At 51.2% G+C, this 23,142-nt stretch overlaps 4 protein-coding genes and 1 non-coding gene across 12 annotated transcripts; 3 read left to right on the top strand and 2 right to left on the bottom strand.

Moving 5' to 3' along the window:
- Positions 1-71: 71 nt before the first annotated feature.
- ELL3 (elongation factor for RNA polymerase II 3) lies at positions 72-4,854 on the bottom strand. 3 transcript variants are annotated; one of them, XM_003420115.4, is made up of 11 exons: positions 4,657-4,852; positions 4,394-4,429; positions 3,930-4,042; positions 3,635-3,842; positions 3,466-3,545; positions 3,251-3,326; positions 2,903-3,077; positions 2,779-2,821; positions 2,463-2,634; positions 1,905-1,949; positions 72-1,822 (listed from the first exon to the last, which is right to left on the bottom strand). In XM_003420115.4, exons 1-11 carry the CDS (start codon positions 4,786-4,788, stop codon positions 1,712-1,714), a joined length of 1,191 nt encoding a protein of 396 aa, XP_003420163.1. In that variant the 5' UTR covers positions 4,789-4,852; the 3' UTR covers positions 72-1,711. The 3 variants fall into 3 exon arrangements, with proteins under 3 accessions (XP_003420163.1, XP_064148110.1, XP_064148111.1); XM_064292040.1 differs by having other exon boundaries at positions 2,779-3,077; positions 4,657-4,853; XM_064292041.1 differs by having other exon boundaries at positions 1,706-1,949; positions 2,779-3,077; positions 4,657-4,854.
- Positions 4,855-5,919: 1,065 nt separating this feature from the next.
- LOC111747693 (U6 spliceosomal RNA) lies at positions 5,920-6,024 on the top strand. Its single transcript, XR_002783664.1, has one exon. It is a non-coding gene; the product is annotated as a U6 spliceosomal RNA (small nuclear RNA).
- A 6,686-nt stretch (positions 6,025-12,710) lies between these two features.
- SERF2 (small EDRK-rich factor 2) lies at positions 12,711-15,309 on the top strand. Of its 4 annotated transcripts, none has more exons than XM_064292036.1 (3): positions 12,711-12,798; positions 13,413-13,521; positions 15,074-15,309. In XM_064292036.1, the coding sequence occupies exons 1-3, from the start codon at positions 12,792-12,794 to the stop codon at positions 15,303-15,305; spliced, it is 348 nt and encodes a 115-aa protein (XP_064148106.1). In that variant the 5' UTR covers positions 12,711-12,791; the 3' UTR covers positions 15,306-15,309. The 4 variants fall into 4 exon arrangements, with proteins under 4 accessions (XP_064148106.1, XP_010597998.1, XP_003420162.1 ...); XM_010599696.2 differs by lacking the exon at positions 15,074-15,309 and adding an exon at positions 14,139-14,498; XM_003420114.4 differs by lacking the exon at positions 15,074-15,309 and adding an exon at positions 14,162-14,324.
- On the bottom strand, positions 14,184-20,504 carry SERINC4 (serine incorporator 4). Of its 2 annotated transcripts, XM_023539103.2 has the most exons (12): positions 19,970-20,504; positions 19,244-19,420; positions 18,897-19,075; positions 18,337-18,416; positions 18,117-18,210; positions 17,715-17,926; positions 17,244-17,339; positions 17,027-17,153; positions 16,525-16,597; positions 16,046-16,094; positions 15,747-15,900; positions 14,184-15,559 (listed from the first exon to the last, which is right to left on the bottom strand). In XM_023539103.2, exons 1-12 carry the CDS (start codon positions 20,003-20,005, stop codon positions 15,406-15,408), a joined length of 1,431 nt encoding a protein of 476 aa, XP_023394871.2. In that variant the 5' UTR covers positions 20,006-20,504; the 3' UTR covers positions 14,184-15,405. The 2 variants fall into 2 exon arrangements, with proteins under 2 accessions (XP_023394871.2, XP_064148109.1); XM_064292039.1 differs by lacking the exons at positions 17,715-17,926; positions 18,897-19,075; positions 19,244-19,420; positions 19,970-20,504 and having other exon boundaries at positions 18,117-18,864.
- Positions 20,505-20,566: 62 nt separating this feature from the next.
- HYPK (huntingtin interacting protein K) lies at positions 20,567-21,859 on the top strand. Of its 2 annotated transcripts, XM_010599695.3 has the most exons (4): positions 20,575-20,771; positions 21,135-21,190; positions 21,510-21,561; positions 21,700-21,859. In XM_010599695.3, the coding sequence occupies exons 1-4, from the start codon at positions 20,610-20,612 to the stop codon at positions 21,793-21,795; spliced, it is 366 nt and encodes a 121-aa protein (XP_010597997.1). In that variant the 5' UTR covers positions 20,575-20,609; the 3' UTR covers positions 21,796-21,859. The 2 variants fall into 2 exon arrangements, with proteins under 2 accessions (XP_064148108.1, XP_010597997.1); XM_064292038.1 differs by lacking the exons at positions 21,135-21,190; positions 21,700-21,859 and having other exon boundaries at positions 20,567-20,771; positions 21,510-21,569.
- Positions 21,860-23,142: the final 1,283 nt, after the last annotated feature.

Below are 23,142 nucleotides of genomic sequence, written 5' to 3'. Positions count from 1 at the left end.
GGACCAGTTTGTGTTTGTGGTTTTGGGAAAAATTATTTGTGTTTGGGGGAAATGTGGGGGTGGGAGGGGTTTGAGTTGGGGGTTATTTTCTAATTTTTTTTGTACATTTGGAGCAGTAACAATAAACAGCCCCCTTTAAACTGTCTTTTTCCACGGGATGGAGAACCAGGGGCTCCAGAGCGACACTGCCCTGTGGATTTTCTGCAGTGACGGCAATGTTCTCTAGTCTGCACTCTCCAGGATGTGCAGCCATTGGGCATTGACATGGGCCTGGGAAAGACATTTTAAAATTTTATTAATTTATGTTTAAGTGGCCACAGGTAAGGCCGGTGGGAACCATGTTGATCAGTGCAGCTCTGGACCAATTAACTGGGTTCAGAGCTATCACTTGTGAATCCAAATTTCTCATCTCTTTCTATCCTTACATGTTTATTTTCCAAGCCCCCAGCCTAATGATTAGAACAGGTAAGATACCTTTCCTGTTGGCTGATTCTGGTTCTGCCCAGGCCCAGGAATGGGCTGCTTTTTATCCTTGCCCTGCAGCTGTGCTCACGCATGTTTATACCTCCCCAGGGGCTGCTGTCTGCCTGGATGCCCTGCATGGGTGTGGTGGCAGGTCGGGGTTCCGTCCAGGCTGCTTCAGGAATTGCCGATGTTACTGGATGCGGCTTTCTCTCCCAGAGCCCACGGGTGGCCCGTTAACTTCCCTCTCCAGTGGGACTGGGAAAGGCGGTAACATCTGCTTTCCTCTGCAGCAGTGTGGGATGAAAAGGATAGGACTGGAGTGGTCTCCCTTTGTTCAAACTAATTGAACCATTTCCCTCTTCATTGTTGTGGCTAAAGCCAAAACCTGTCATAATTTTCAGTCACTAGGTAACTCCAGACAGGAGCCCTAATTTTAGGTGGTCCTCCAAACACCTGTGTTTACAAAATGAGAGCTTTATTCCTACTGTAATCTCCAGCTGTCAGCTTGGTAGAGGATTTATAACAAAATATATATATCAGGATTGTCCATAGTGCTTTGAAAAGATGCCTACACCATAACCTTGGCAGTTCTAATTCAGAAGACCCAGGCTGGGATCCGGGCCTCTAGAGAGCCACCTGAATGGGTCCGATGCACAGCCAGGCACAAGAATCACTGCTTCGGAAGATTTAACGGGAGCATATAAACTTCTACAAAGGACACAGAAGCAGTCTGAATTTTTCAGTCATGTTTGTAAAAGAATTTACTTTCAGTACATGGGTAACACGCAAGCCCTTCTCCCTTCAGTAAGATAGCAGTGCTCATTACATCCAGGTGTGCTACAGGTTCCTTTAACTTGTCACCAATAGCTCTTGTTATCATTTCCCTAGGGGGGCTACCAGGCTAGATTCACTTAGTTTGTCTCACATCCTCAAGATACCTTGTCCTGGATATGGTGTCATCTCTCAGGATGCGAAATTGATTTGATTGAGCTAGAGGTGAAGGAGCCAAGCCTCTGCTACTTCTGGGCACAGCCGTGGAGTCGGCGCTGTGCCCAACCCTAAAAATTAAAATCTGGCGACAATGAAAATCAAACCTCAAGAGCCTAGAGCAGCTCTCCTGCTTGCTGCCATAGACTCGAGGGGTCAGCAAGAAGAAAAGCAGACAAGTTGCACTCTACATAGTTCATGGCTTCTGTGTTCCTTCATAGCTCTCACTGGGTGGAGGATCCAGAGCCCTCTGATGGCTTTAGCTGCCCCTGTTCTTTTCCTCAAACTCCAGGATGAGGCCTTTAATGTGGGATAATTTCTGGTGCAGGTACTCACAGCGACGTTTGTCTTCCCTGTAACCTGGGTACCGCTGCGGAGAAAAAGGGCGTCCACGTCAAAAAATAAAATCCTCATTTCTACCTTCTTGCTACTGTCCCCAGACCTTGTCTTACCTTCCTGAACTTTTTATATTCCTTGACTATCTTATCTTCCAGCACCTGAAACAAAGAAAATGCTAACACCAAGTGTAACGTTGAGAAGTTAGCTCCAGTTCACTTAATGGAGGAAGTAAATTCCCTTCTATTCTCTATTGTGTGAGACGAATCTTTCTCTCAACATGGGCTTGGTCGTCACCTTGCTTGCTCACTGAACAAACACAGGGTTAGGAGTAGTTAGCAGGGCGTTAATGGCCAACAGGAGGGCAGTGGTGGTTCGGTGGTAGGATTGCTCTCCGCGGGGGAGGCCCAGGTTCCACGGCTGGCCAGTGCTCCCACGTGCGGCCACCACATATGTCAGTGAAGGCTTGTGTCTTGCTGTGATGCTGAACAGGTTTCAGCAGCTTCCATATTAAGAGAGACTAGGTAGAAAGGTCTGGCGACCTGTGGGTTATAATGGTCTAATCCTAATTGTGCATGGGGGGCACCGTGAGTTCAGGGGGTAGGCTTGATGGCAGCTATCTAGAGCAGTGGCAGTAGATGAGAGCTGGAAAGCCAGCATGGTCCAGTCCTTACCTTGTGTTCAGGAGTTCCTCGCTGAACTCTCTTGATCTCTGCTCCCAACTCCATGAACCTCTGGCTTGCAGCTCCAACGCGGGCATGCAGGATGCGGTATTCAGCATAGTCTGTCTCAAAGTCCTGCTCGTAGGCGTGTTGCTGCTCTGCACTGTGGATGGCTCTGTATTGCCTGCCAGGGGCAGAGAGTTATCTTCCATTGCATTGTCCCCCAAAGCTCCCAGGCCCTGGGAAGTTTCATCCTGATGTAAGGGGAGAACTAGGGCATTATGTGCGCAAGGCATGACGGTGAAACTGGGAACAGCAGGGGACTCACAGGAGGTAGTCTGGTACCTCTTCAGGGCTCGGGGATTCAGAGTCTAGGAAGGAAGCAAGGATCACAAAGGTGATTTTAGGTCTTTTTCTGCTTTGGCAGTTTTTCCCTCCTCTCATTAACTCACCTGCTTGAACCAAGGGACTGTCATCCAGCCGGGGGCCCATGTCTTCATCTTCTTGTTCCCAGTCTTCCTCTTGTAGGTCCTGACTGGGCAGCCCTTGCAGGGGACTTGGGGCTAGAGGCAGAGCTCTGCGCCTTTTTTCTTCTAGTTCTGAAGTGGCTGCGGATGCTGGACGTTTCTGTTGGGGAAAATACCTGTGTCACACACACATGAAGCCAGCATCCTATCCTGCCCTTATTCCACCTCCTGTATAATGAGCTCTGGAAGCTTCAAAATAAGGGCTTCTAATTTTTTAATTGCAACCTGACTGGACAAAGTTGTCTTTGGAAAGTCCTTGCTGTTACAACTTGCCTTGTCCAGATGTTTCTGGCTGGCAGAGGAAGACAGTCTGTGATCAGGCTCCGCGGTTGGAAGATGAGTCTGGTTCCTAGGGTTTGCAATCAGGGAATAAGAGAGAAGAACAGGGTAGGGGGTGGGGCAAGATCTCATTACAGCATTTTAGGGTGGAGGTTAGAAGGCAGACAATGCCAGGGCCTCTCCAGTTCGCCCCACCCTGCCCCCAGTACCTCACTTCCCATTGTGCCCTATGTTCCCTGGAGGATCCTGGGAGTGACTGTCTCTGGTTGCTTGCCAGGGGATCTGGCACCTGGTGGGGAAAGTGGTAGGGGCACTTGGCTTCCTGGGCATCAGGCTTTGTTCTACCTTATCCCCAGCTCCTGCAGTTTCTGGCCTTACCTCTTCTAATGCCACCTGTGCCTGTGATACTGTGTCTCCTTCAGAGTCGTCTCCGTCTCCAGTGTTCTGCCAGCTCCCTGGGTCTCTGGCTTCTTCAGTCAGGATGTGTTCCTGAACTAAAGATGGGGCTGGGACAGAATCCATGGCTGCCCAAATGGTGAGGCGTTCCTTGAGTGGGCCCAGGCAGTGGAGGCAGTTAGGTCCAGATCTGGAGAGGGGTGGTGAAAAAACCAGGAGGGTGGAGAACTTTCAAACCCTTTTCTCCCCATTCCCCCCACTTCCCCAAAACCATTACCTGCTCAACCTTTGGTACACAAGGTCCAAGCCACCACCAGGACCTTCCTGGCCACACTGGGACACTATGAAGGAGAAGAGGCAGGACCAGCCAGGGCCTGGGAGTCTTAGATACTGGGGGTGGAAGGAGACAGTAAGCCACATGAAGCCAGTCCCTCCCCCCTCCTGCCAAGCCACTTCCTGAGCCAGCCTAGGGCAGAAGATGGGTCCCATGAGGCTCGTTAGCATGGCAGGTGCAGCTGGGCCTGAGTTCCCCAGGAGGCCGTGACGGCACAGTCCACTCAACCATAGCCTCCTGGGACCGCAGCCCCAGAAGCCCCCCGGCCCCTCTCGGGGCTCAGTTCTCGGAACTTCCTCAGACCGTGACTGCTGGCAGCCACTGGCCCTGACCGCGCCGGCTCCGCGTCGCCCTGAGCCTGTCTGTGTCTCCCCCACCTCCCTCGCACGCCCCGGGCCCGCACTTACCCCGCGGTTGCCTTGGAAGGCGATCGCCGGCCGTACCTGCGGGGAGAGTACCCACACCAGTTGAGCTCGGGTGAAGCGTCGTCCCCAGGATAAGACATCGGGGACCCGCGAGCACCTGCCTCCAGGTTTCGCTTGGAGAGGTGGAGAGCCCGGAGCCTGCGGGTGCGACTTCCCCTCCCCAGGCCCCTTGGCCAGGGTCGCCGGCTGGCGCCCGGGGTCCCGAGGAGCAGGGGCTGGGGAAGAAGGGGCAGGGGGCGTCCTACCTGTTGCCGCTGACACTCTTGCAGCGCCCGCAGCGCCGCGTGGTTGAGCCTGAGCAGGAGGAGGCTGGTCCGGGCAGCAGGCGAGAAGCACAGCCGGAGCTTCCCACCCAGAGGCTCCTGGGGTCCCTCCATCGCCGCGAGGTCGAGCGCGAGGCGACCGGGGCCACTGGCGAGGGCCACCGCCACCACCTAGACTGTGCAGGGTTTGGCGGGCACGCCCGGCAGCCCAGGTCGGCCCCGCCCCCCGCGGGGACCCCGCCCCCCCACGGGGACCCCGCCCCCCAGCCCGCACCCCCCGGAGGTTTCCCAGGAGCCTGGGCGGTGCGTCGCGCTCCCGGGCCATCCCTGCGGGCCCAGGCGCTCGCTTCTTGGATTGGCGTGGAACGCATTGCACTTTCGAACCGGGCTATCCCAGTTCGGGAGAGAGAACATCCGCGGCCAGCTTCGGCCCCCTCCCCCAGATCCCCAGCTGGCCTGTTTCCCCAGCCAACCCGAACTCGTAGTTGCCACCTCTAGGTAAAGCTGAACTTGCAACCCCCTGAGGATTTCAGCCGCAGAGGGGCGGGGAGGGAGGGCCCGGTTGCTGGGCAGACTCGGTCCACCGCGCCTCTGAGGCCGTGAGCCCCCAGGGACCTAATCAGGGCCCCAGCGCTCCCAGGGGTTCTTGGCGTCAACACCCAGCGCGGCGCGGCGCGGGGCTGCGGACCTGGAGCCGGTTTCTCACCAAAGGTGGAGAGGCTGTCAAGCCCGGTGGGTGTGGTGGTAACGGGGAAACTTGGCTGTCACGGGCTGGAGCGCCCCCGGCTGGGCCCGGCCAAGGACGAAGGCTGGAGAGTTGCAGGGCAGAGGGGAGGGACAACTCGGTCTCAGCTCTCACCTCCTGGCCAGGGCAGAAGTGAGCTGGCAAGAAAGGGAGCTGGCCCACTCCCTCAGGAGGTGCCATGAAGTTGCCTGGCACCTAGAATAGGTATTTTCGGAGGTCCAGAGCCTGGCGCAGTGAGACCCCAGGACCAGTCTCTGGCTGGCCCTGGGTGCCTCCGCTATTCGGGTATGTTTCCCAGGAGCCCCGATGTTGTTCTCTTCTTCCTAACCAGGATCCCTGTGCGAAATCCCCGGAACTACATAATCCCAGGTGGCCTTAATCCCTCCATTCTCAAATCAGTTACCCCCACGTTTGTCAAAACTCATCACACTGTACACTTAAAATGTGTGTATTTTATTGTATGCAAATTGTACTTCAACTGTTTTAAAATTAGTGCAGTAGTGCTGCTTCAGCAGCACAGATACTAAAATTGGAGCCCAACAGAGAAGATTAGCATGGCCCCTGCACAAGGAGACACGCAAACTGGTGAAGCCTTCCGTAGTTTTGTGAAACTTGCCACGTCCAAGAAAAAAAAAAAAATCAATGCAATAAACCCCTAGTTCCAACAATAAAAACATTTACCTGTCCATCTACTCAGGTTGTCTGCTTCTCTGGGTGACAATTTGTTAACCTGATGAACAGATGTGGTGATGGGTTAAGCTGTCTCCCAGGCCCCCTTTTCTTCTCGGATGACATCTGTGGTCTTCTGTAGAAATTTCCTGGATTTTAACTCAAAGGGGAGAGTCTAACAGTAAAACTATCAGGAGTAGCAGGGGGAGCAGGCTGTAAGTGCAGGAGGCTGGGGAAGATAGTGAGGGAGGGACCTAATATTTGTTGTGTGTCCCTGTGTGTCAAGAGCTTTGTATGTTATATCATTTAATCCCTACAGTAACTTTTTTTTGTTTCAATATATATTTTTTTAATTTTTATTGAGCTTCAAGTGAACGTTTACACAGTAACTTTTTAGAATAGGTATTTTATCCACATTTTTCCTTCACTCGACAGATATTTATTGAGCACTTACTCTGTGCCAGGCACTGTACTAGATCCTTGGAATACATCAGTGAATAGATTCTTGCTTTGGGGTAGCTTACATTCTACAGGGGAGGGAACAGTCCGTAATTACCATGAGAAATAAACATAAGAAGTATTATAGTGTATGTTAAAAGGTGATAAGTGGTATAGAAAAAAGAAAATAGGGTAAGAGGGTTTGGGAGTGGTGGAGGGAGGAGGAAAGACTGACTGCATATTAAGTAAGGTAGTCACAGAAGGCCTCTGGGAAAACATTATATTTAAGCAACACCTGAAAGGAGGTGAGCAGACCAGCCAAGCTGCACTGCTGAAGGAGATGGTTTCTAGGCAGACGGGACAGCCAGTGCAAATTCCCTAAGCTGGAAGTGTTTGAGGAAAGGCAACTTCAACAAAAAGGAAATACAGTGGTGTCCATGGCAGGATGCTCGGCAGTAAAATAAATGCTAGAGTTGATGTAGCCTAACAGAATCAAAGGTCAGGATACCTTTTGCTACTCACTTTCTTCAGCGTAAGGCTGGCTCCCTTCAAGTTCGTTCACTAGAGCGGCCAGAAGCAGGAGGGGCTATGTGCTTCTCTGTTCAAGTCAGTGGGAGAGAGCACTGTCCTTCCCAGAGCAACGGGACAAAAATCCTTCCCTTTGGTCTCATCAGGCCAATTTAGGTCACATGCTCACTCTTGATAGTTATTGCACCTACAGGAGAATACTACATAATAACTGGCTTAGGCCTGGGTTCTTAAACCAATCAATACTTGGGGACCCTGTGCCCGAGAAGCTCCTAGTCCAGGAGAAGACAGATGACAAAGACTTTCCTCCAGAGCCGACAGAGAAAGCCCATCCCTGGAGCTGAAGCCCTGAATTTGGACTTCTAGCCTACTATACTGTGAGAGAATAAACATCTGTTTGTTGGAGCCATCCACTTGTGGTATTTCTGTTATAGCAGCACTAGATAACCAAGACATAGGTATACACTTAATATTTTATGAATAAACGAATAAACTGGGATATCAATAATATCTTCCTCTCCAAGACCTCTCATCCAGTCTCTCACTGAGTCTCCAAATCATATTTTGAAATTGCCCACTTGTGCCATTTCTGCTGTCGCCATCTCAGTGGCTCTCTTCTCTGATGTAATAGACATCTTTTATGTTTCCAGAATCCTTTTTTTTTTTTTTTTAACAAGCTCCCCTTCTTTGAGGAAACTGCTCCTTCTCCATACTAACCATGTGATCCTGATGGGGGCTGCTCCGTGTATCCTGTCCCACACCCACCTCCTCACCACAGGTGGCCACCTGACCCATCAGAGCCCTCTTCTGGGGTTTTAAAAACTAAAACTAAGGGAAGAGGCTCAGGCCTTCTCTCTTGGACAAGCTGTGAGATACAAGGGTAGGTGCCATTGGAGGCCATCTCCTGTCATGTAAAGGAATCTAGGTCTGAGAAAATGAAGTAAGAGACATGGAGGCGTCCTCCTGGTCACTGGTTCCAGTTTCTCCTATGGCTAGCCACACCCCAGCCCATCCCCCAGTTTGGTTAGCTAAGCCAACAAATCCCCTTTCTGCCCAAATCAGTCTGAACTGAATTTCAGCTTACAATTACCAAATGGGGCCTAGTATCTAGGATGCCTGTGATAGCCTCCTGACTGGCCTCCCCATTTTCATTCATTTGCTCTAATTCATTCTCCACCTGCAGAGTGAGCTTTTCAAAACGTATGTCCTGCTGCTGAAGAGCACAAGCTGGGCTGGACTCCCAGCTCCACCCTTTACTATCTGAGTTTCCTTGGGAAAGTCTGGTAACCTCCTTATGCCAAGGTTTCTAAATCAATAAGCGAGGGATAATGATACCCCAAAAGGTCACTGTGACACTCAAGTAAGAAAAGTACACTTAAGTACCCAGTAAGCACTGACTTCACGTTAACTTGCAGCTGTATTAGCAGTAGTACTTCAGATCACTTCACTGCCACCTACCTCTCTGACCTAGTTCATACCACCTGCTCACTAGGCACCAGTGACTTGCCTATTTCCTATCTACTAACCTGATGGCAGAGCTCAGGCTGCTAACCAAAAAAGTCAGCAGTTCGAATCTACCAATTGCTCCTTGTAAACCCTATGGGGCAGTTCTACTCTGTCCTATAGGGCCACTATAAGTCAGAATCCACTCATTGGCAACAGGTTTGGTAAGCTGGTGGCTCTTGATGAGATGGCCTGAGGGAGCAGGGCCTTAGCACCTTCACACACGCTGTACCTTCTTCTGGGAAGTTCTTTACCCTCCCTGTCCCCCCCACCATTGACCTGGCTAACTCCCCTTCCTTTTGTCTCAGCTCAAAGTCAGTTGCTTCAAAATTAGGGACTAAATGTATATTCCCTTCACAGAACCAGGAATGCTACTCAGCTAGCTCACACCAGGACAGGTAGTTGTTCACAGATTGTCTTTATTCAGATTATACTCATATCCTTTTTGATGGGTGTGTGCTTGTGATAGTGGATCAATTTCATATGGCCTTTCGCACCATGGTCTTGCAACTCTCACCAAAAGACTGGGAGGGACTATGTAAATAATGTGCTTTGGCCCACCAAGGGGATTGGACAGCTTGCTAATAACGTAAAAAAGGTGCATGGCACCATGGTGGGGGTGGGACCATGCAAGTAAGATGTATGAACCCCGTCCTGGTCACCTAGTGCTGCTATAACAAAAACACCACAAGTGGATGGCTTTAACAAAGAGAAATTTATTCTCTCGCAGTCTAATAGGCTACAAGTCCAAATTCAGGGTGTCGGCTCCAGGGGAAGGCTTTCTCTGTCTGTTGACTCTGGAGGAAGGTCCTTGTCATCAGTCTTTCCTTGGTCTGGGAGCATCTCAGCACAGGAACCTCAGGTCCAAAGGATGCACTCTGCTCCTGGCACTGCTTTCTTGGTGGTATGAGGTCCCCCTGTCTCTCTGCTCGCTTCTCTCTTTTATATCTGAAACTATAAGACACTACATAATCTTGTAGATCTCATCAATATAACTGCTGCTAATCCATCACAGTGATAGGCTTTACAGCACACAGGAAAATCTCATCAAATGACAAAATGATAGACAATCAAACAATACTGGGAATCATGACCTAGCCAAGTTGACAGGAATTTTGGAGGACACAATTCAATCCATGACAAACCCTAACGAGGAGATTGGTCAGACCCGCTCTCTTGAACAAGCTAAGATATAAGGGTGCACACATCACAGATATATGTATATACATATGGTTTCCAAGAAGCGCCTGGTAGATTCAAACTGCCAACCTTTTGGTTAGCAGCTATAGCTCTTAACCACTATGCCACATCACACATACATACATATTTGTATATATACAAAGGGAGTGAGCGCACACAAGCTGGTGCTGTTTCCTCTATAGTCTATGTTCCATGAATACAGAGATACATATATATACTTTGTTCATCACTGGATACCCAATGCCTAAAACAATAGTGCACACGTATTATGGCGTGCAATTAATATTTGTGGAAAGAATAAGCAAATCTCTACAGCAACTCAAGTTATCTATTTTAATCCTTTCCACAACACTGAGGGGTATATATTATTCCCATTTTTTATACACAGGAATTGAAGTATGGGGAAAGTTAAGTGTCCCAAATCTGAACTCCAGTAAGTAGGAGAGTCAGAATCTGTACATTGTTTGGGCATCACCAATGTTGATCTAGTACATCTAGCATGTACTAATGCGTACGATGTGTATACTGGTGGTATGGGAAGTAATTCTAGGTAGCATAGAAAAAAAGCAAAGCATAGAGACACAGCATTAAATAACAAAGTAAAATAACAAATTAAATGCTTTTCAGTCTTCTGATTATTTCAAGAGACACATTCTCTAACACTTGTTAATAATTCCCTTTATAAGAAAGAGAAGGCTGGCCCTAAGGTCAGCATGTTTGACAATAGTATTATTTTGGTAGAATTTAATATATTTTATTTACATTGTTGTAGTGCAATCAATTGCTTTTATAAGGCCTGTCTAGACATGGTCTCTTAACTCCCACAAAATGATTGGCTGGGGCTACACCAATACGGTGTGTAAAACTCCTGCAAGGATTGGACAGTAACTATGCAAATAAGGTACCTGTGGCCTACCAAGGGGATTGGTCAGTTTTGCTATCCTGCTAGGCTTAAAAGAGCTAATCTCACACAGTCTGAGGGAAGCCTCACTACCATCAAGAAGAACCTGGAGTGGACCCTGTCCTTAGGACCTGCAGTCCCTGTGCTGAGAATGTCCCAGGTTCAGAACACAGAAAGAGCTGTAACACTGAGACCTCACAAGATGGCAGAGGCGCAGGACCAGCAGATGGCTGCAGTGGGCTTGCCAACCCACTGAGTGTGAGAGCTGGTGCCTCTAGGCACTTACCCATGGTGCTAAAGAGCTGTAAAACTTGTCGGATCAGGGAAGAGGCCTAGAGCAAGGCCTACCTGCTGCAGGAACAGCCTCGAAGGAGCTGAGGGGTTTGGAAGCTGCCCTGACTGACAACTGTCTTCTGTCTCCTGAGTTATTCCTGTTACTTCCAAGTTGATCCTGATCCTAATAAACCCCATAATCCTCAGTATGGTCTGTGAGTTATGTGTGGCCACTGAAGTGAATTATTGAACCCCAGCAGAGAAGGAGAAGGTGCCATGGGAAAGACGTTGGTGTCAGAACTGGTAAAAAGGCTGGAGACTGGAGGTATGCCTGACCTTCACCTCACAGGAATTAGTTTTGGGTGTATGATGGTGATTCTCACCTCTCCCTTTGAAGTTAGTTAGACGAGGTGTGATGCCACTGTGTTACATTTATTTTTATGGTTTCTATTTGTGGATGATACTGATTAAATTTACTACAGGAATATTGTTTATTTATATCCTTTACTTAAGCCTAATTTACAAAAATATTATGTAATAGTTCAGATGATACTTGGGTATGGCAAAAATCATGAGAGTGTTGTTGACTGAGGTTTACTGCAGTGGACAGTTCTATGTCGAGAGGGAAGTCAGTTTGAAGTTTCAACCTCAACTTGATTCTGCTGTGGGAACCAGCTGGAGAGAATCCCAAGTTAAAGTTCAGGACTAATGTTTTCCTATGACAATGTTTCGTAAGCATTTCTCTTATATTCAATGAGTTCCTCTGAACTGGTACTGAGTCTTCAGACAGAAAAATAATGCAACGGGGAGGGAACGGGGAGTCCCTGGATGGTGCAAGCAGTAACACGTTTGGATACAGTTCAAACCTACGCAGGACGTCCTCAGAAGAAAGGCCTGGTGATCTGCTTCTGAAAGGTTATTCATGAAAACCCTATCGGGCAGTTCTGCCGTGCAACACATGGCATCACCGTAAATTGCCATGGAGGCCACAGCAACTAGTTGGTTTGGCTGAGAAAGAGTTTGGTGGTAAATGGAGCTGCCTCTTGTAACTGGGTGTGGCTGGAGACAGTCCGGTGGGAAATGACCGTTTCGAGGTGCGTTCCTGTCTCTTAGCCCCTCATCCAACTGCAGCGACTCCGGAGCCCTTCACCACTTCGGCGCTACTGCATCCTCACGTACAAAGTTACTGCGGGGAAGCGAGCAGGGCAGAGTCTTAGGATGTGCTACGTGTGGCTGCCAATGTCCGCACTGGAGGGACTCAGGAGGTGACAGTTGCGTGGGAAAGGGTGGATCTAAACTTCCGTTTATGCAAGATTTTACAACAGATTGGGAACGCCTCACGGGTCCGAATAAGTGGTTGAGGGTGCGGACCCCAAGTCACGGCCAAGTTTCGTCTCAGTCCCGCCCAGAACACGGAACCGGCGGGGCCGTCTCGGCGCTCCCCCCGCCCCGCCGCCTCCACGGCGTTTCCTCTGGGTGAGCCCGTCAGCCTCCTACCCGGTCCCCGCATGAGGTCACTCTACCCGGTCACGTGCTCCAGCCCGCGGGAGCGCCACATCGCCAGCCGCACCCCTGCACCCCCGGGCCCACGTGACCGCCCAGCACGCCCGGCCCAGGCCTCGCTCGGGAAGGCCCGCCCCACGCTGCGCGCGAGCCACGCGAGCCCCGCCCCGTACCCGCTCGCGCTCCGGAGTGGCCCGCGGCGCCACGTGCTTCCTCCTGCCCACTGGGAGCCGGCGCCTGCGAGCGGAGGGGCGGGGAGGAGGGGGCGACCTGTTACGTCGCCGAGGGGGCGGGGCGTGCGACGTCGGACAGAACGAGGGGACGCAAGCCAGGCAGGCCGGAGCCGCTGCCGTCGCCATGACCCGTGAGCGCCCAGACCCCGTCCTCTTGTCCTTCCCTCCCCGTCCGCCCCGAGCGCGGCCGCCGGGCCGCCGGCGCGGACCTCCCCGCAGCTTCCCCGCCCAGGCCTTTCTCGGGAGCGTTCTTTAGCGACCCTCACAGTCGGAGCCCGGAAATCGAGCCTTTTGCCCACCGATACTTCCCGAGATCTCCCCGCCCGCTTAGGCATATGCCCTCCCCAACCTTCCGCGATCTGGGGTGAGGCCCCGCGCCCCCGGGGGAGGCCCGGAGCCCACTACTCCAGAACCCAGCCCCTCCCCCTGCAGAGACCCAGCCCGGTCCATGCACGGACGCCACCTGTCTGGGTCCCCGCTCCGTCCCGAAGCCCAGCACCCCTCCGCCAGGCTCCTCGGGACCACCCTCCCGCCACCCTCCAATTTGACCTGCCCCGTTGTAGCGTCGCCGCCTCCCCTTCCCTTCCCTCCCCGCCCCCCATGTCAGCAGCCCGGACCCCGAGATGGGCCGCTGTGAGTCCCAGGGGAAGTGTTGGATCCTTCTGGTGTCCTGGGCAGGGGAAGAGGGTCGCTGGTGTGTGGGGAGAGCGGCCCCCACGTCTCACCTTTTCCCTTCTTTCTTTAGGCGGTAACCAGCGCGAGCTCGCCCGCCAGAAGAATATGAAAAAGCAGAGCGACTCGGTTAAGGGAAAGCGCCGAGATGACGGGCTTTCTGCTGCTGCCCGCAAGCAGAGGTAGCCCCGGGGAGGGGGCAGCGGGGTGGGGGTTGGGGGGTGCTGGGTTAGACGAAGGGTACACCAGGAAAGAGAGGGCTACCTCAGGGCTCGAGCCTGGGCTGGTCGTGAGGGGCAAAGTGCATTGCTTTCTCTAGGGTTTTGTTTCCTCCCCACCCTCCAAATTGTTAGCTCACAGTGTTACAGGAAGGGACTGGGGCGTGTGCCTGCCCTCAGTCTGATTTCCGAGTGCCCCTGGGTCTGACCATGTTAGGGGCAAGGGCAGGGAGCTTCACATTTCAAGTACAGTTGTGGTTGTGAGAGCCCGGAATTTTTTGCTCCTTGCTGTTCTTTGTTTCACCCTCCCCTTCTCCTAACCTTCTCACTGCTGTTACTGGGCGTGGTACTCAGCACAGAATAGAGAGCATAAACCTTGGGCCTGTGTGGCCAGACTTCTGACCCCTTGGGCAACAGCCAGCTGGAGACTGATTGCCTTTTGAGCTTCAGCTCTCTTCCTCTTGTTCTAGGGTGGGAATACAGCAGCCACATGCTGACCTTGGTCCCATACACTTCCATCTTATCCTTTGTGCCCTTCATCCCCCTGCATCTTGTCCTTTTTGCCCTCTGGTACCTCCCAGTGCCCCATCATCTCTACCCCCAGGGACTCGGAGATCATGCAGCAGAAGCAGAAAAAGGCAAACGAGAAGAAGGAGGAACCCAAGTAGCTTTGTGGCTTCGTGTCCAACCCTCTTGCCCTTCGCCTGTGTGCCTGGAGCCAGTCCCACCACGCTCGCGTTTCCTCCTGTAGTGCTCACAGGTCCCAGCACCGATGGCATTCCCTTTGCCCTGAGTCTGCAGCGGGTCCCTTTTGTGCTTCCTTCCCCTCAGGTAGCCTCTCTCCCCCTGGGCCACACCTGGGGGTGAGGGGGTTACCCCTTCCCAGTGTTTTTTATTCCTGTGGGGCTCACCCCAAAGTATTAAAAGTAGCTTTGTAATTCCTTGAGCGCCTGGTTTGAATGGGGACTTGGGGGGATGGGGTGGAGGAATGGCTGCCCTTTCCCACCAACAGGGGAGATAACTTTAGACTCCTGAAAGGTTGTGGATATGTAGGCTGATAAATGAAACATCACAGAAAAACTCTTTATTATACAATGACCAACAGACAAGCACTGTGGGCATGTAGTAGAGAAGTCTTCTAAGAACCACAGGGACTTCTTTTCTGTGATTTTTGTCCCCCACACAGACCTGGTACACCATCCCAAGGATGAAGTTGAGGGCCTAAGAGGAAAGGCTGCAAGACCTAACTTTATGCCCCTCTTCTCATTCTTCCTCAGTCTGTTTGCCTGCTTGAAAGTTGGCCAAAAAATCCTGCTGCTCTCGAGTGTTCACATTCTCTTTTGCTCTGTCATTCATCATGGAATGAGGGTGGTTTTTGTCTTCCCTTGACCTTAATATCAGGATTAAAACCTAGGGTTAGCCCTGGGCTCCTTTCTTCCTTGCCCTGGTTCTGTGGTTCTGGGCTTATATTCCTGTGCCCAGGGCTGAGCTGCTTGTTTTCCTTTTTATCTCCAAGGACAGAGCCAAGTCTTCAGTCCCTGTTGGTCTTCCCCTACCCCCACCTCCAGCTCAAGAACCAGGAAAGGACTGGTGCCACACTGTCTGCTGGGATCAGCAGTGATTCCTGGGTTGCTGACTTGGGAGTTAGGCTCTTGAGCTGGGATGAAGACATAATGGGAGCTCCATTGAGTCAGAGACTCTGCCAGGACATTAGGATGCATGTGCCACTTCTTTCAGTTCAGACATAGTACTGACTGTCTAACCTAAAGGCGGATAACTGCCTGTTGTGTTCTTAAGATACTGAGCTGAGCTGGACAGCTCCCCTGAGCCAAGACTAGGGGCACAACCTCAAGGGAGTCCCAGCTTATGAGAAGGTCCCAGACTGGAGGCCAGTAGCAGCCCCAGATAGAGGAGTACACAGGCCCAGCATGAGGCAACCTTGACCCAGAAGGTCGCCCAGCTACCCTTGGTGAAAGTCTTTTCCAGTTCTGCTTCCTCGTAGCTGTGGAATCAAAGGCTCTGGTTAGAGAATGCAGCACCTCAGCTTTTAGACCTATCCTGCTTCCCCACCCAAAGACTATGGCAGACTGTGTGTGTCTCCTGAGGAGCCTTAGGAGTGGCCTTGAATTGCTCTTTTCCCAAAATAGCTGTGTTTTCAGCGGAATGTCCCAGCCTCAGCTCCATCCTACCTGAACCAGTTGGTAAGGGTCACCATGACGTAGAGTGATGCAAGGAAGAAGACGAAGTGGAAGGCAGAATAGCTGTAGGAAAGATGCTGGGCTTGCCCTGGAGGAGCTGGAGGGGTCTCTTGGTCAGTTGGCCTGGCAGCCCTACCCCTCGGCCCTGGAGAGATGCAAGGGCTGCTAGGAGCTGTTCTGCTAAACTACCTCTTCCCTCCTCCCCCAGCTTCTTTCCTGGAGGCTCCTGAGGGCTCTTTGGCACTCTCCAGAGATCCCCTGTTGCTTAGGGACCCTCATTTGACACGTACCTTCCTCTGGCTCCACTGTTTTGGGGCAGCAGAAACAGAGAGAGGGCTTCTGCAAAAACAGAAGGCAGCATATTTTGGAACAACTGCAAAGAATGTGAGGCTGTTAAACTAGGAAACTCCTCTTTGAGAAGATTCATCATGTGTAACAAGTGGAGGCACACCTGGGTTCAAATCCCAGCTCTGGCACATAACTGACTATGGGACCTTGGGTAGAAGATGTTTAATCTGTGCCTCGATTTCTCCATTTGTAAAATGGAGCAAGTACCTACCTCACAGGGTTGTTGTGAGGATTAAATTAAATGAGATTATGTCTGTAAAGTATCTAGCCAGTGCTTAGCACCTTGTGGGTACTCAATAAAAGGTATTAGCAGCTAGAATCTGAGCATTCTGGGTAGAGGTTGTTAGGATGTGTGTGGGTGCGTGTGTGAGTGTGTGTGGTGGGGGAAGAGCGTGGGGGATATGGAGCGCTCCATTCTCACCTGGAACTCATAGCTATAAACCTTCATGATCCACAAGGTCCCAAATACCTCAGCCAGGTAGGAAGCCTCGTTACTGAGAAAGAAGAGAGAGTTCTCAAGCAGGCCCCGTCAAGTAGTCTGTTGAGTATTTACTGCCAGTGGGTCCATACTGGTAACCCTCAGGAGGGTACTGACTGCTCCCTGAGACCCCTTGCCCCCAAAGATTTATTCAGAGCTTGCAGGGATTTAGGAAATCTTTTTGTGTGAGGGCCTAAGATCTGCGCGTGTTTTTAATTCTCAAGTCTCCCCCCCACCTCCCCCGCCACTTCATACAGATCATCTGACAAAATGCTATTCTTAGAAATTGTCCCTGTTCATGGGGAGCTTTCCTCACTCTGGTCTTGCTTTAAAGTTTAGAGTCTAAATAAACCAGCGTCCCGGACATGACCATTCACCCCGTGCCCCAGACGGTGCCCCAGACGTCCTCCCCGTCTCACACCGCTCCCCTGACCCCTTTACGCACCAGGCAAAAAGCACACAGGCATACATGATGCCAGCACTCAGCACTGCCAGGGAGGTGTCTGGGGTCTGGGGTCCCGTGTCACTCAGGCCAGGCAGGCACAGGGTGAGATTCTGCCCTTGAAGAATTACTGAGAAGGAAGGGGTAACAGAAGAGGGGTGGCAAGAATAAGCAACTGGGTGTTTGACAGGAGCACAAGGAGGCTAGGTCCCTTGCTTACCTGTGTCTGGAGGACGGCTGGACAGTGCAGAGAAAGTAAGATACATGATATAGCAGCTGATGAGAGAGGCTTGTAGAAGGCCAGAGCGGGTTTGCTCTGTGGAGAATGGGGATCATTAGTCTACACGGGGCTAGCTTCCTCCACTCCTACACCCACCCCTGTGTCTGCCTCCACCCCGTGAGGGAAGCAGAGATTGTTCTCTCAGATACTTGGATTGAGATTTGGGAAACTGGTGATAATTGTTTTCCTAAAAAGCCCCCCCAATTGAATGTTGTAGGGCTTGTGGAAACCATGGTAGCATAGTGGCTAAGTGCTACTACAGCTGCTAACCAAAGGGTCGGCAGTTTGAATCCGCCAGGTGCTCCTTGGAAACTCTATGGGGCAGTTCTACTCTGTCCTATAGGGTTGCCATGAGTCAGAATTGACTTGACGGCAACGGGTTTGGTTTTTTTGGTTAGGGCATGTACCCACTGAGGCGAATGCAGGGAGCCGTGGAGAGGAAGGAGAGGAGAACACAGAGGCAAAGGTGCAGACCGAGCAGCATTTTGTTGAGCAGGCAGCCAGCTGGGTGCGTGTAGTGGAGGAACAGGAGCACAGCCGCCATACCTGCCATGCTGTAGAAGACCATGGTGGCCAGCAGCACTGCTAGGAGCCAGCCACAGTCTTGGGCTGCACCTGTCTCCCTAAGGGTGGGAGATGGGCCATGGCTCGGAGCTCCAGCTCTTTCTTTCTACCTATTCCTGTTTCTCTTGTGACTTCCCATCCGTCCTGGCCCACAGAGTCATCACACTCCTGAGCTTTTTAGTGCTGCTCGGGCCTAGTAATGCCAGGCAGACCTCCCCAGAAGAGCCCTTAGGGTTACATGCCCCTTACCAGCTCTTGTTCCAGGAATGGGCAAAGGCCGTGATAAGCACCAGCTGCAGCAAGATGAAAGCAAAGCCTCCACAAATGCCAATGTAATGCCAGGCTGCAAGATGGGCATCAGGAAGAAAAGGTAGCTGGTCACATCATGACTCCTAGTCCTCTCCCTGCCCTCTCTCTCAGAAAACCTTGCAGCCTGTATCTGCTGACCAGGGTGCAAGATGGAGAGTACCTGGGAAGAGATGCTCATCAGGGATGCAGAAGGCCACAGCACAGAGACCTAGCAGGAACAGCAGCTTGAGAAGCCAGAAGCTGGTTAGGAGGGAGGGAGAAAACCAGACTCAAAAGAAAAGGCAAAACTAATGGCACTGAGTAATCCGTATAAGAAACTGTCAAATGGGGACCTAATTTTGCTGTGCAGACTTTCACAGAAAACACAGTAAAATAAAAAAAAAATGAAAAAGCAAAGGAGAAAGCAAAACATAGGGAAGAGGGCAGAGAAGAGAGAACTATGTGGAGAAAAGGGCTATTCCAACCCTCAGCAAAAGAACATCCGGGCAATGTTTTACACCTTACAGAGGGTTTGCCTAGAATAACCTCACTGTTACCTCCACTTACAGACTAAGAGGATAAGTATCTGGCTCATGGTCACACAGCAAGTACAGAGAAGCAGGGCCATAAACCCCAGTTTTCTGTCTTTTCACAGCACTGTTACCCCATCCCTGGATTTCCGTGACCCAGCTTGTGTCTACTTCCCTCCGGTTCCACCCCACCTAGAGAATACAGACAAACCTATGATGCAGTTTTGCCCGTGGGCTGGTGGGGGAGTGGAGGTGGACCAGCAGCACAGCCTGCAGCAGGTGGAAGGTGGCGGTTCCTGCACATACTCGGTACACAGCCCCGGAGCCACTGAGCACTGGGCAATCAGAGTGGCCAAACAGGTGGGCGCACAGCCCTGAGGGCATCTGGATCTGGGGGGAGGGTGTGGGTGAGAATGGCAGGGCGAGTCATATGCACGGAGAGGCACCTACTTCTTTGCACTGTGTCCACTCGTTTGCCACCCCCCACTCAGGCCAGAGCTCTCCGAAGGTTCTTCTTTGATCCTTCCCTGCATTCCAACCTGATTCCCTCCCACTTACTCCATGCTCCTTGCCCCAGACTTTTTCCACTACTGTCCTTGACAGCAGGAGGCAGCAGACCGCTGAGGTTCCCACATGGAGGAGGATGTACAACAGGCGGCTACAAGTGGACTCCGTGAGAGGGGGCCACCTAGAGTGGCAGCAGCTGGTACCTGGCACATGGCCACAGCAGGACACCTGGGGGTAGAAGGGACGCAGGGCAGCAGGGTGGAGATTTGCTGAGGAAATGCTTACATCAGTGCAGGTGTGAGGTTAACTCATGAGATGGAATTCCACAATTGGCTTTCTTTTTCTCCTTTTGCTCAGGAATTATCAATGTCTTGTTTCAGGCTACTCAGGATTGCCTTCCACAGAAAACTAGTAGGGCTTTCATCATAAGGGCTTACCTGCAGGGTTAAGGAAACCTTCCACAAAGCCTAAGTTACACCTGGCCTCTAACATTTCCCTAGGTTCAGACATCTGGTGCTGGGGGCGTGGGAGAGACTTACTACTCCGAAAACGGCCTCAGAGGGGAGAGGAAGGCCTGTCATCTTGATTAGCTTGCATTCATTTTCCTTAGCTCCAGCTGCCCTTCCGTTCCTATTTTTCAGATACCCTTTGATCAAGGGAGTTTTCAAATCTATCTGCCCAAATACCCTCTCACCTGGTAGAAGAGGGAACTCACTGTGTCACCGCTGACTCCACTGCGTGGCTGTGCCAGGGGCCTGTAATGGCTTTTGCACTCACCATCCTTGTCCCAGAAGTGACGCCCACGTCCACCATACGGGAAAGTAGCCACTTTGTCTTGTCCTCAGCCCATTGGGCTGCCTCCGTGCTAAGGCTGGTCTCCCAGTTTAAGGCAGAAAGGCCAGGGTGTGGGAGACATCAGGCAAAGAGCCAGTGACTTCCAGGATGTGGTAAATGCAAATGCCCTGTGAAGGTGTTTTCTCTCCAGGGCCCCATCCCTTGAGGTACTCAGGGTGTTCTCCCCAGATTAAGGAGCAATTTGCATATCTAGCCTCCCATGGATTAGCATTCTTAATTGGTTTAGGATTAGACATCAGGCATCTAGGTTAACAGATGTGTGTGTGTAACGTTCTAGGTACAGTGGAGGGAGGAGGGATGTCGGCTGGACGTACTGGAGAAGGACACGGCCAGTAGGGTCTAGAGTGGCGACATCTGTCAGGTCTGGAAGGAGGCCCTGCAGAAACCAAAACTGCCCAAGCCCTAAGGGAAGCCTGGCGAGACCAGCGGCGCCTTCTCTGAAGGGGCCAAAGCCGGAGGGTCGTGGGGGCGTGGCCCGCGGTGGCCCCGCCCCTCGCCGGGCGGAAGCTGCGGGGCGGTCCCCGGAAGTCGGGAGGCAGGGCGGTGGCGCGGGGAGCTCGAGATGGCGACGGAGGGGGATGTGGAGCTGGAGTTGGAGACTGAGACCAGCGGCCCGGAGCGGCCTCCCGAGAAGCCACGGAAGCACGATAGTGGTGCGGCGGACCTGGAGCGGGTCACCGACTATGCGGAGGAGAAGGAGATCCAGAGCTCCAATCTGGAGACGGTGAGGTCGGCCGGGAGCTCGTCTGGGCGGACTGAGAGCTGAGGGGCCCCCAAGGCTGTAGCCGGAAACCAGAGCTCCGGGACTGGGTCCCGATCCCATGGCGAGAGTAGGCAAGAGGGTAGAGCCAAGGGAAACTGAGCTGCCACGGGAGGCCGCCGCTTCGCGAGGAGGAGCTGGATGGAAATGGGCCTTAAAGTGGACCTCATGTGCAACACACAGGATTGAATTAAACATGGTCCCTTGGTTCCTGAAACACCTGCCATCACGAGCACATACAGAACCCACCCGGCGTTGGCTTTTTAGGTCATTGGGGATTGCTGCAGGCAGAGCTTGTGGCAGTAACTAGACCTGTCTTCCCCATAGGCCATGTCCGTGATTGGAGACAGGCGGTCCAGGGAACAGAAAGCCAAGCAGGAGCGGTAAGTCTTCCATCTGCAGCCAGCCCCAGCATTCCCCCTTTTCTCCCCAGACAAAATGAAAAGCCATTGGTGAGTCTACTTTCTGCAGATTTAAGGATTACAACTTTCTTAGCAGAAACAAAGGCCTCCTAGCAACACCTGCTGCAGGAGGGGGAAGGATGGGGAGATTAGGTGAGGGCAGGTGGCAGTCATTTTGTATTTTCATTCCACAAATGTTTATCAAGACTCATTTATTTACAAGGCACAGCTGGGAATGATCCTGCCTGTGAGTTTATGGTGGAGGTAGAGCATGAAGACTAATGCACAGAAATATTTACAGGGAGAAGGAACTGGCAAAAGTCACCATCAAGAAGGAAGATCTGGAGCTGATAGTGAGTAGTCATGCTTAACTAGTGAATGGGTAGGGGAGGTTGTTTCCTGAAACTGATTTTAAGAGCAGAGTCACTGGGTTTTGGCGGCAGTAATGCCTGGTAGGGATCCGGGTGACATGATTGATCATCTTCCTGCAGATGACAGAGATGGAGATCTCCAGAGCAGCAGCAGAACGGAGCTTGCGGGAGCACATGGGCAACGTGGTCGAGGCTCTTATTGCACTAACCAACTGAGCATGCTTTCTCAGACCCACTGGATTAAGTTATTGCAATAAAGATGTTTTTGTTGTCCTTTGAAGTTTATGGGATCAAGTGCACTGTATATTGTACTTTGTTGGAGGTTTATATGTTGACCCTCCTTTTAACCCTTAATGAACCTATGTGAAGGATCAGTGTAGGTTTCTTAGCAGAAGGAAAGGCCTTCAGATGCAGATGCTAGGCCAGGCTCGTTTCTCTGACTATAGTCTTTTATTCCTCAGTGCTTAAGGTACATTTGGACTCTCAACAAAGCTACTGTACCCCATGGCATGTCTCTCCAGCATAGCTTATGAATACTTAAAAGGCCAGCACCTGCCAAAGAGCCCCTGTATGTAGGTGTAAGTTACCAATTTACATTTCCTATTTTTATCCTGAGGAGAAGACAATTTCACTTTCAAAGTTTCACCAGCTTTGGCCAAATCACCCTTGCTGAGCTTTTGTTTCCTCAATTGTAAAATGGTATGTAACTTACGAGGTTTTAAGTTTTGATGAGCGGGTGAATGTAAAATGCTTGGCCTTGTACCTGTCTTAGTGGACACTCTAATGGAAGCTGTAAACACTTCCAAAAGAATTTCAAGGACTTACGTTCATTTTGGTTAGAGGATGATTCTTTAGATGATGTCCCCTTTGGCATACACAACAGTGACCTGTACTTACACTCATCTTTATGTGCTTGTTGGACTGCCTGAGAGTAATTATTTGCACTCATACTTTTATTCTAGGACATTCAAGGTGTCCATGAATACTCCCAGTGAGGCATTTGAGGGATGTAAAAAGACCTTGTTCTTATTTTTTTGTGCAATCAAGAAATAGTCTTTTCACTTGTTAAATGTCTTACTCCTTATGCCCCTACAGCTCCTAGTGCTCTGCCCTGTGCATGGTGCTTACATAACAAATATTACATGGAAAAATCAGTGAATTGAATTTAACTCAAACAAAATGCCACTACATTGCAACTTGGAGAGCCCTGGTGCCCTCCTTGATAAGTGAGCCGGGAAAGGAGAAGATACTACAGGCGCTTTCTCTTGGGATTCAATAAGATGAATGGCCATTTCCTGGGTCACCTCTTGTTCCAGGTACAGCTATAGTTTAGAGGGCAGGAACCCAATCGCTGGTACATGGAGCAAACCCTGGCTGGCATCTGAATCTGCGCGAGACCAGAGGGGGTGATCAAAATGTGAAACACCTCTGCACGAAAATGCCATTTTTTATTTTAATTAGAAGGTAGATACTTGTCAGCCTGCACATTTTATTTCTAGTACTGTGCTAAAAATTCTCTTGGTGTGTGATTCTTTTATTTCTTACACACACAAATGGACCAAA

Source organism: Loxodonta africana, chromosome 10, assembly GCF_030014295.1.
Source record: "Loxodonta africana isolate mLoxAfr1 chromosome 10, mLoxAfr1.hap2, whole genome shotgun sequence".
Taxonomy (NCBI): domain Eukaryota; kingdom Metazoa; phylum Chordata; class Mammalia; order Proboscidea; family Elephantidae; genus Loxodonta; species Loxodonta africana.
Note: the sequence above shows the minus strand (reverse complement) of the source record. Positions and strands in the feature narration are given on the sequence as shown.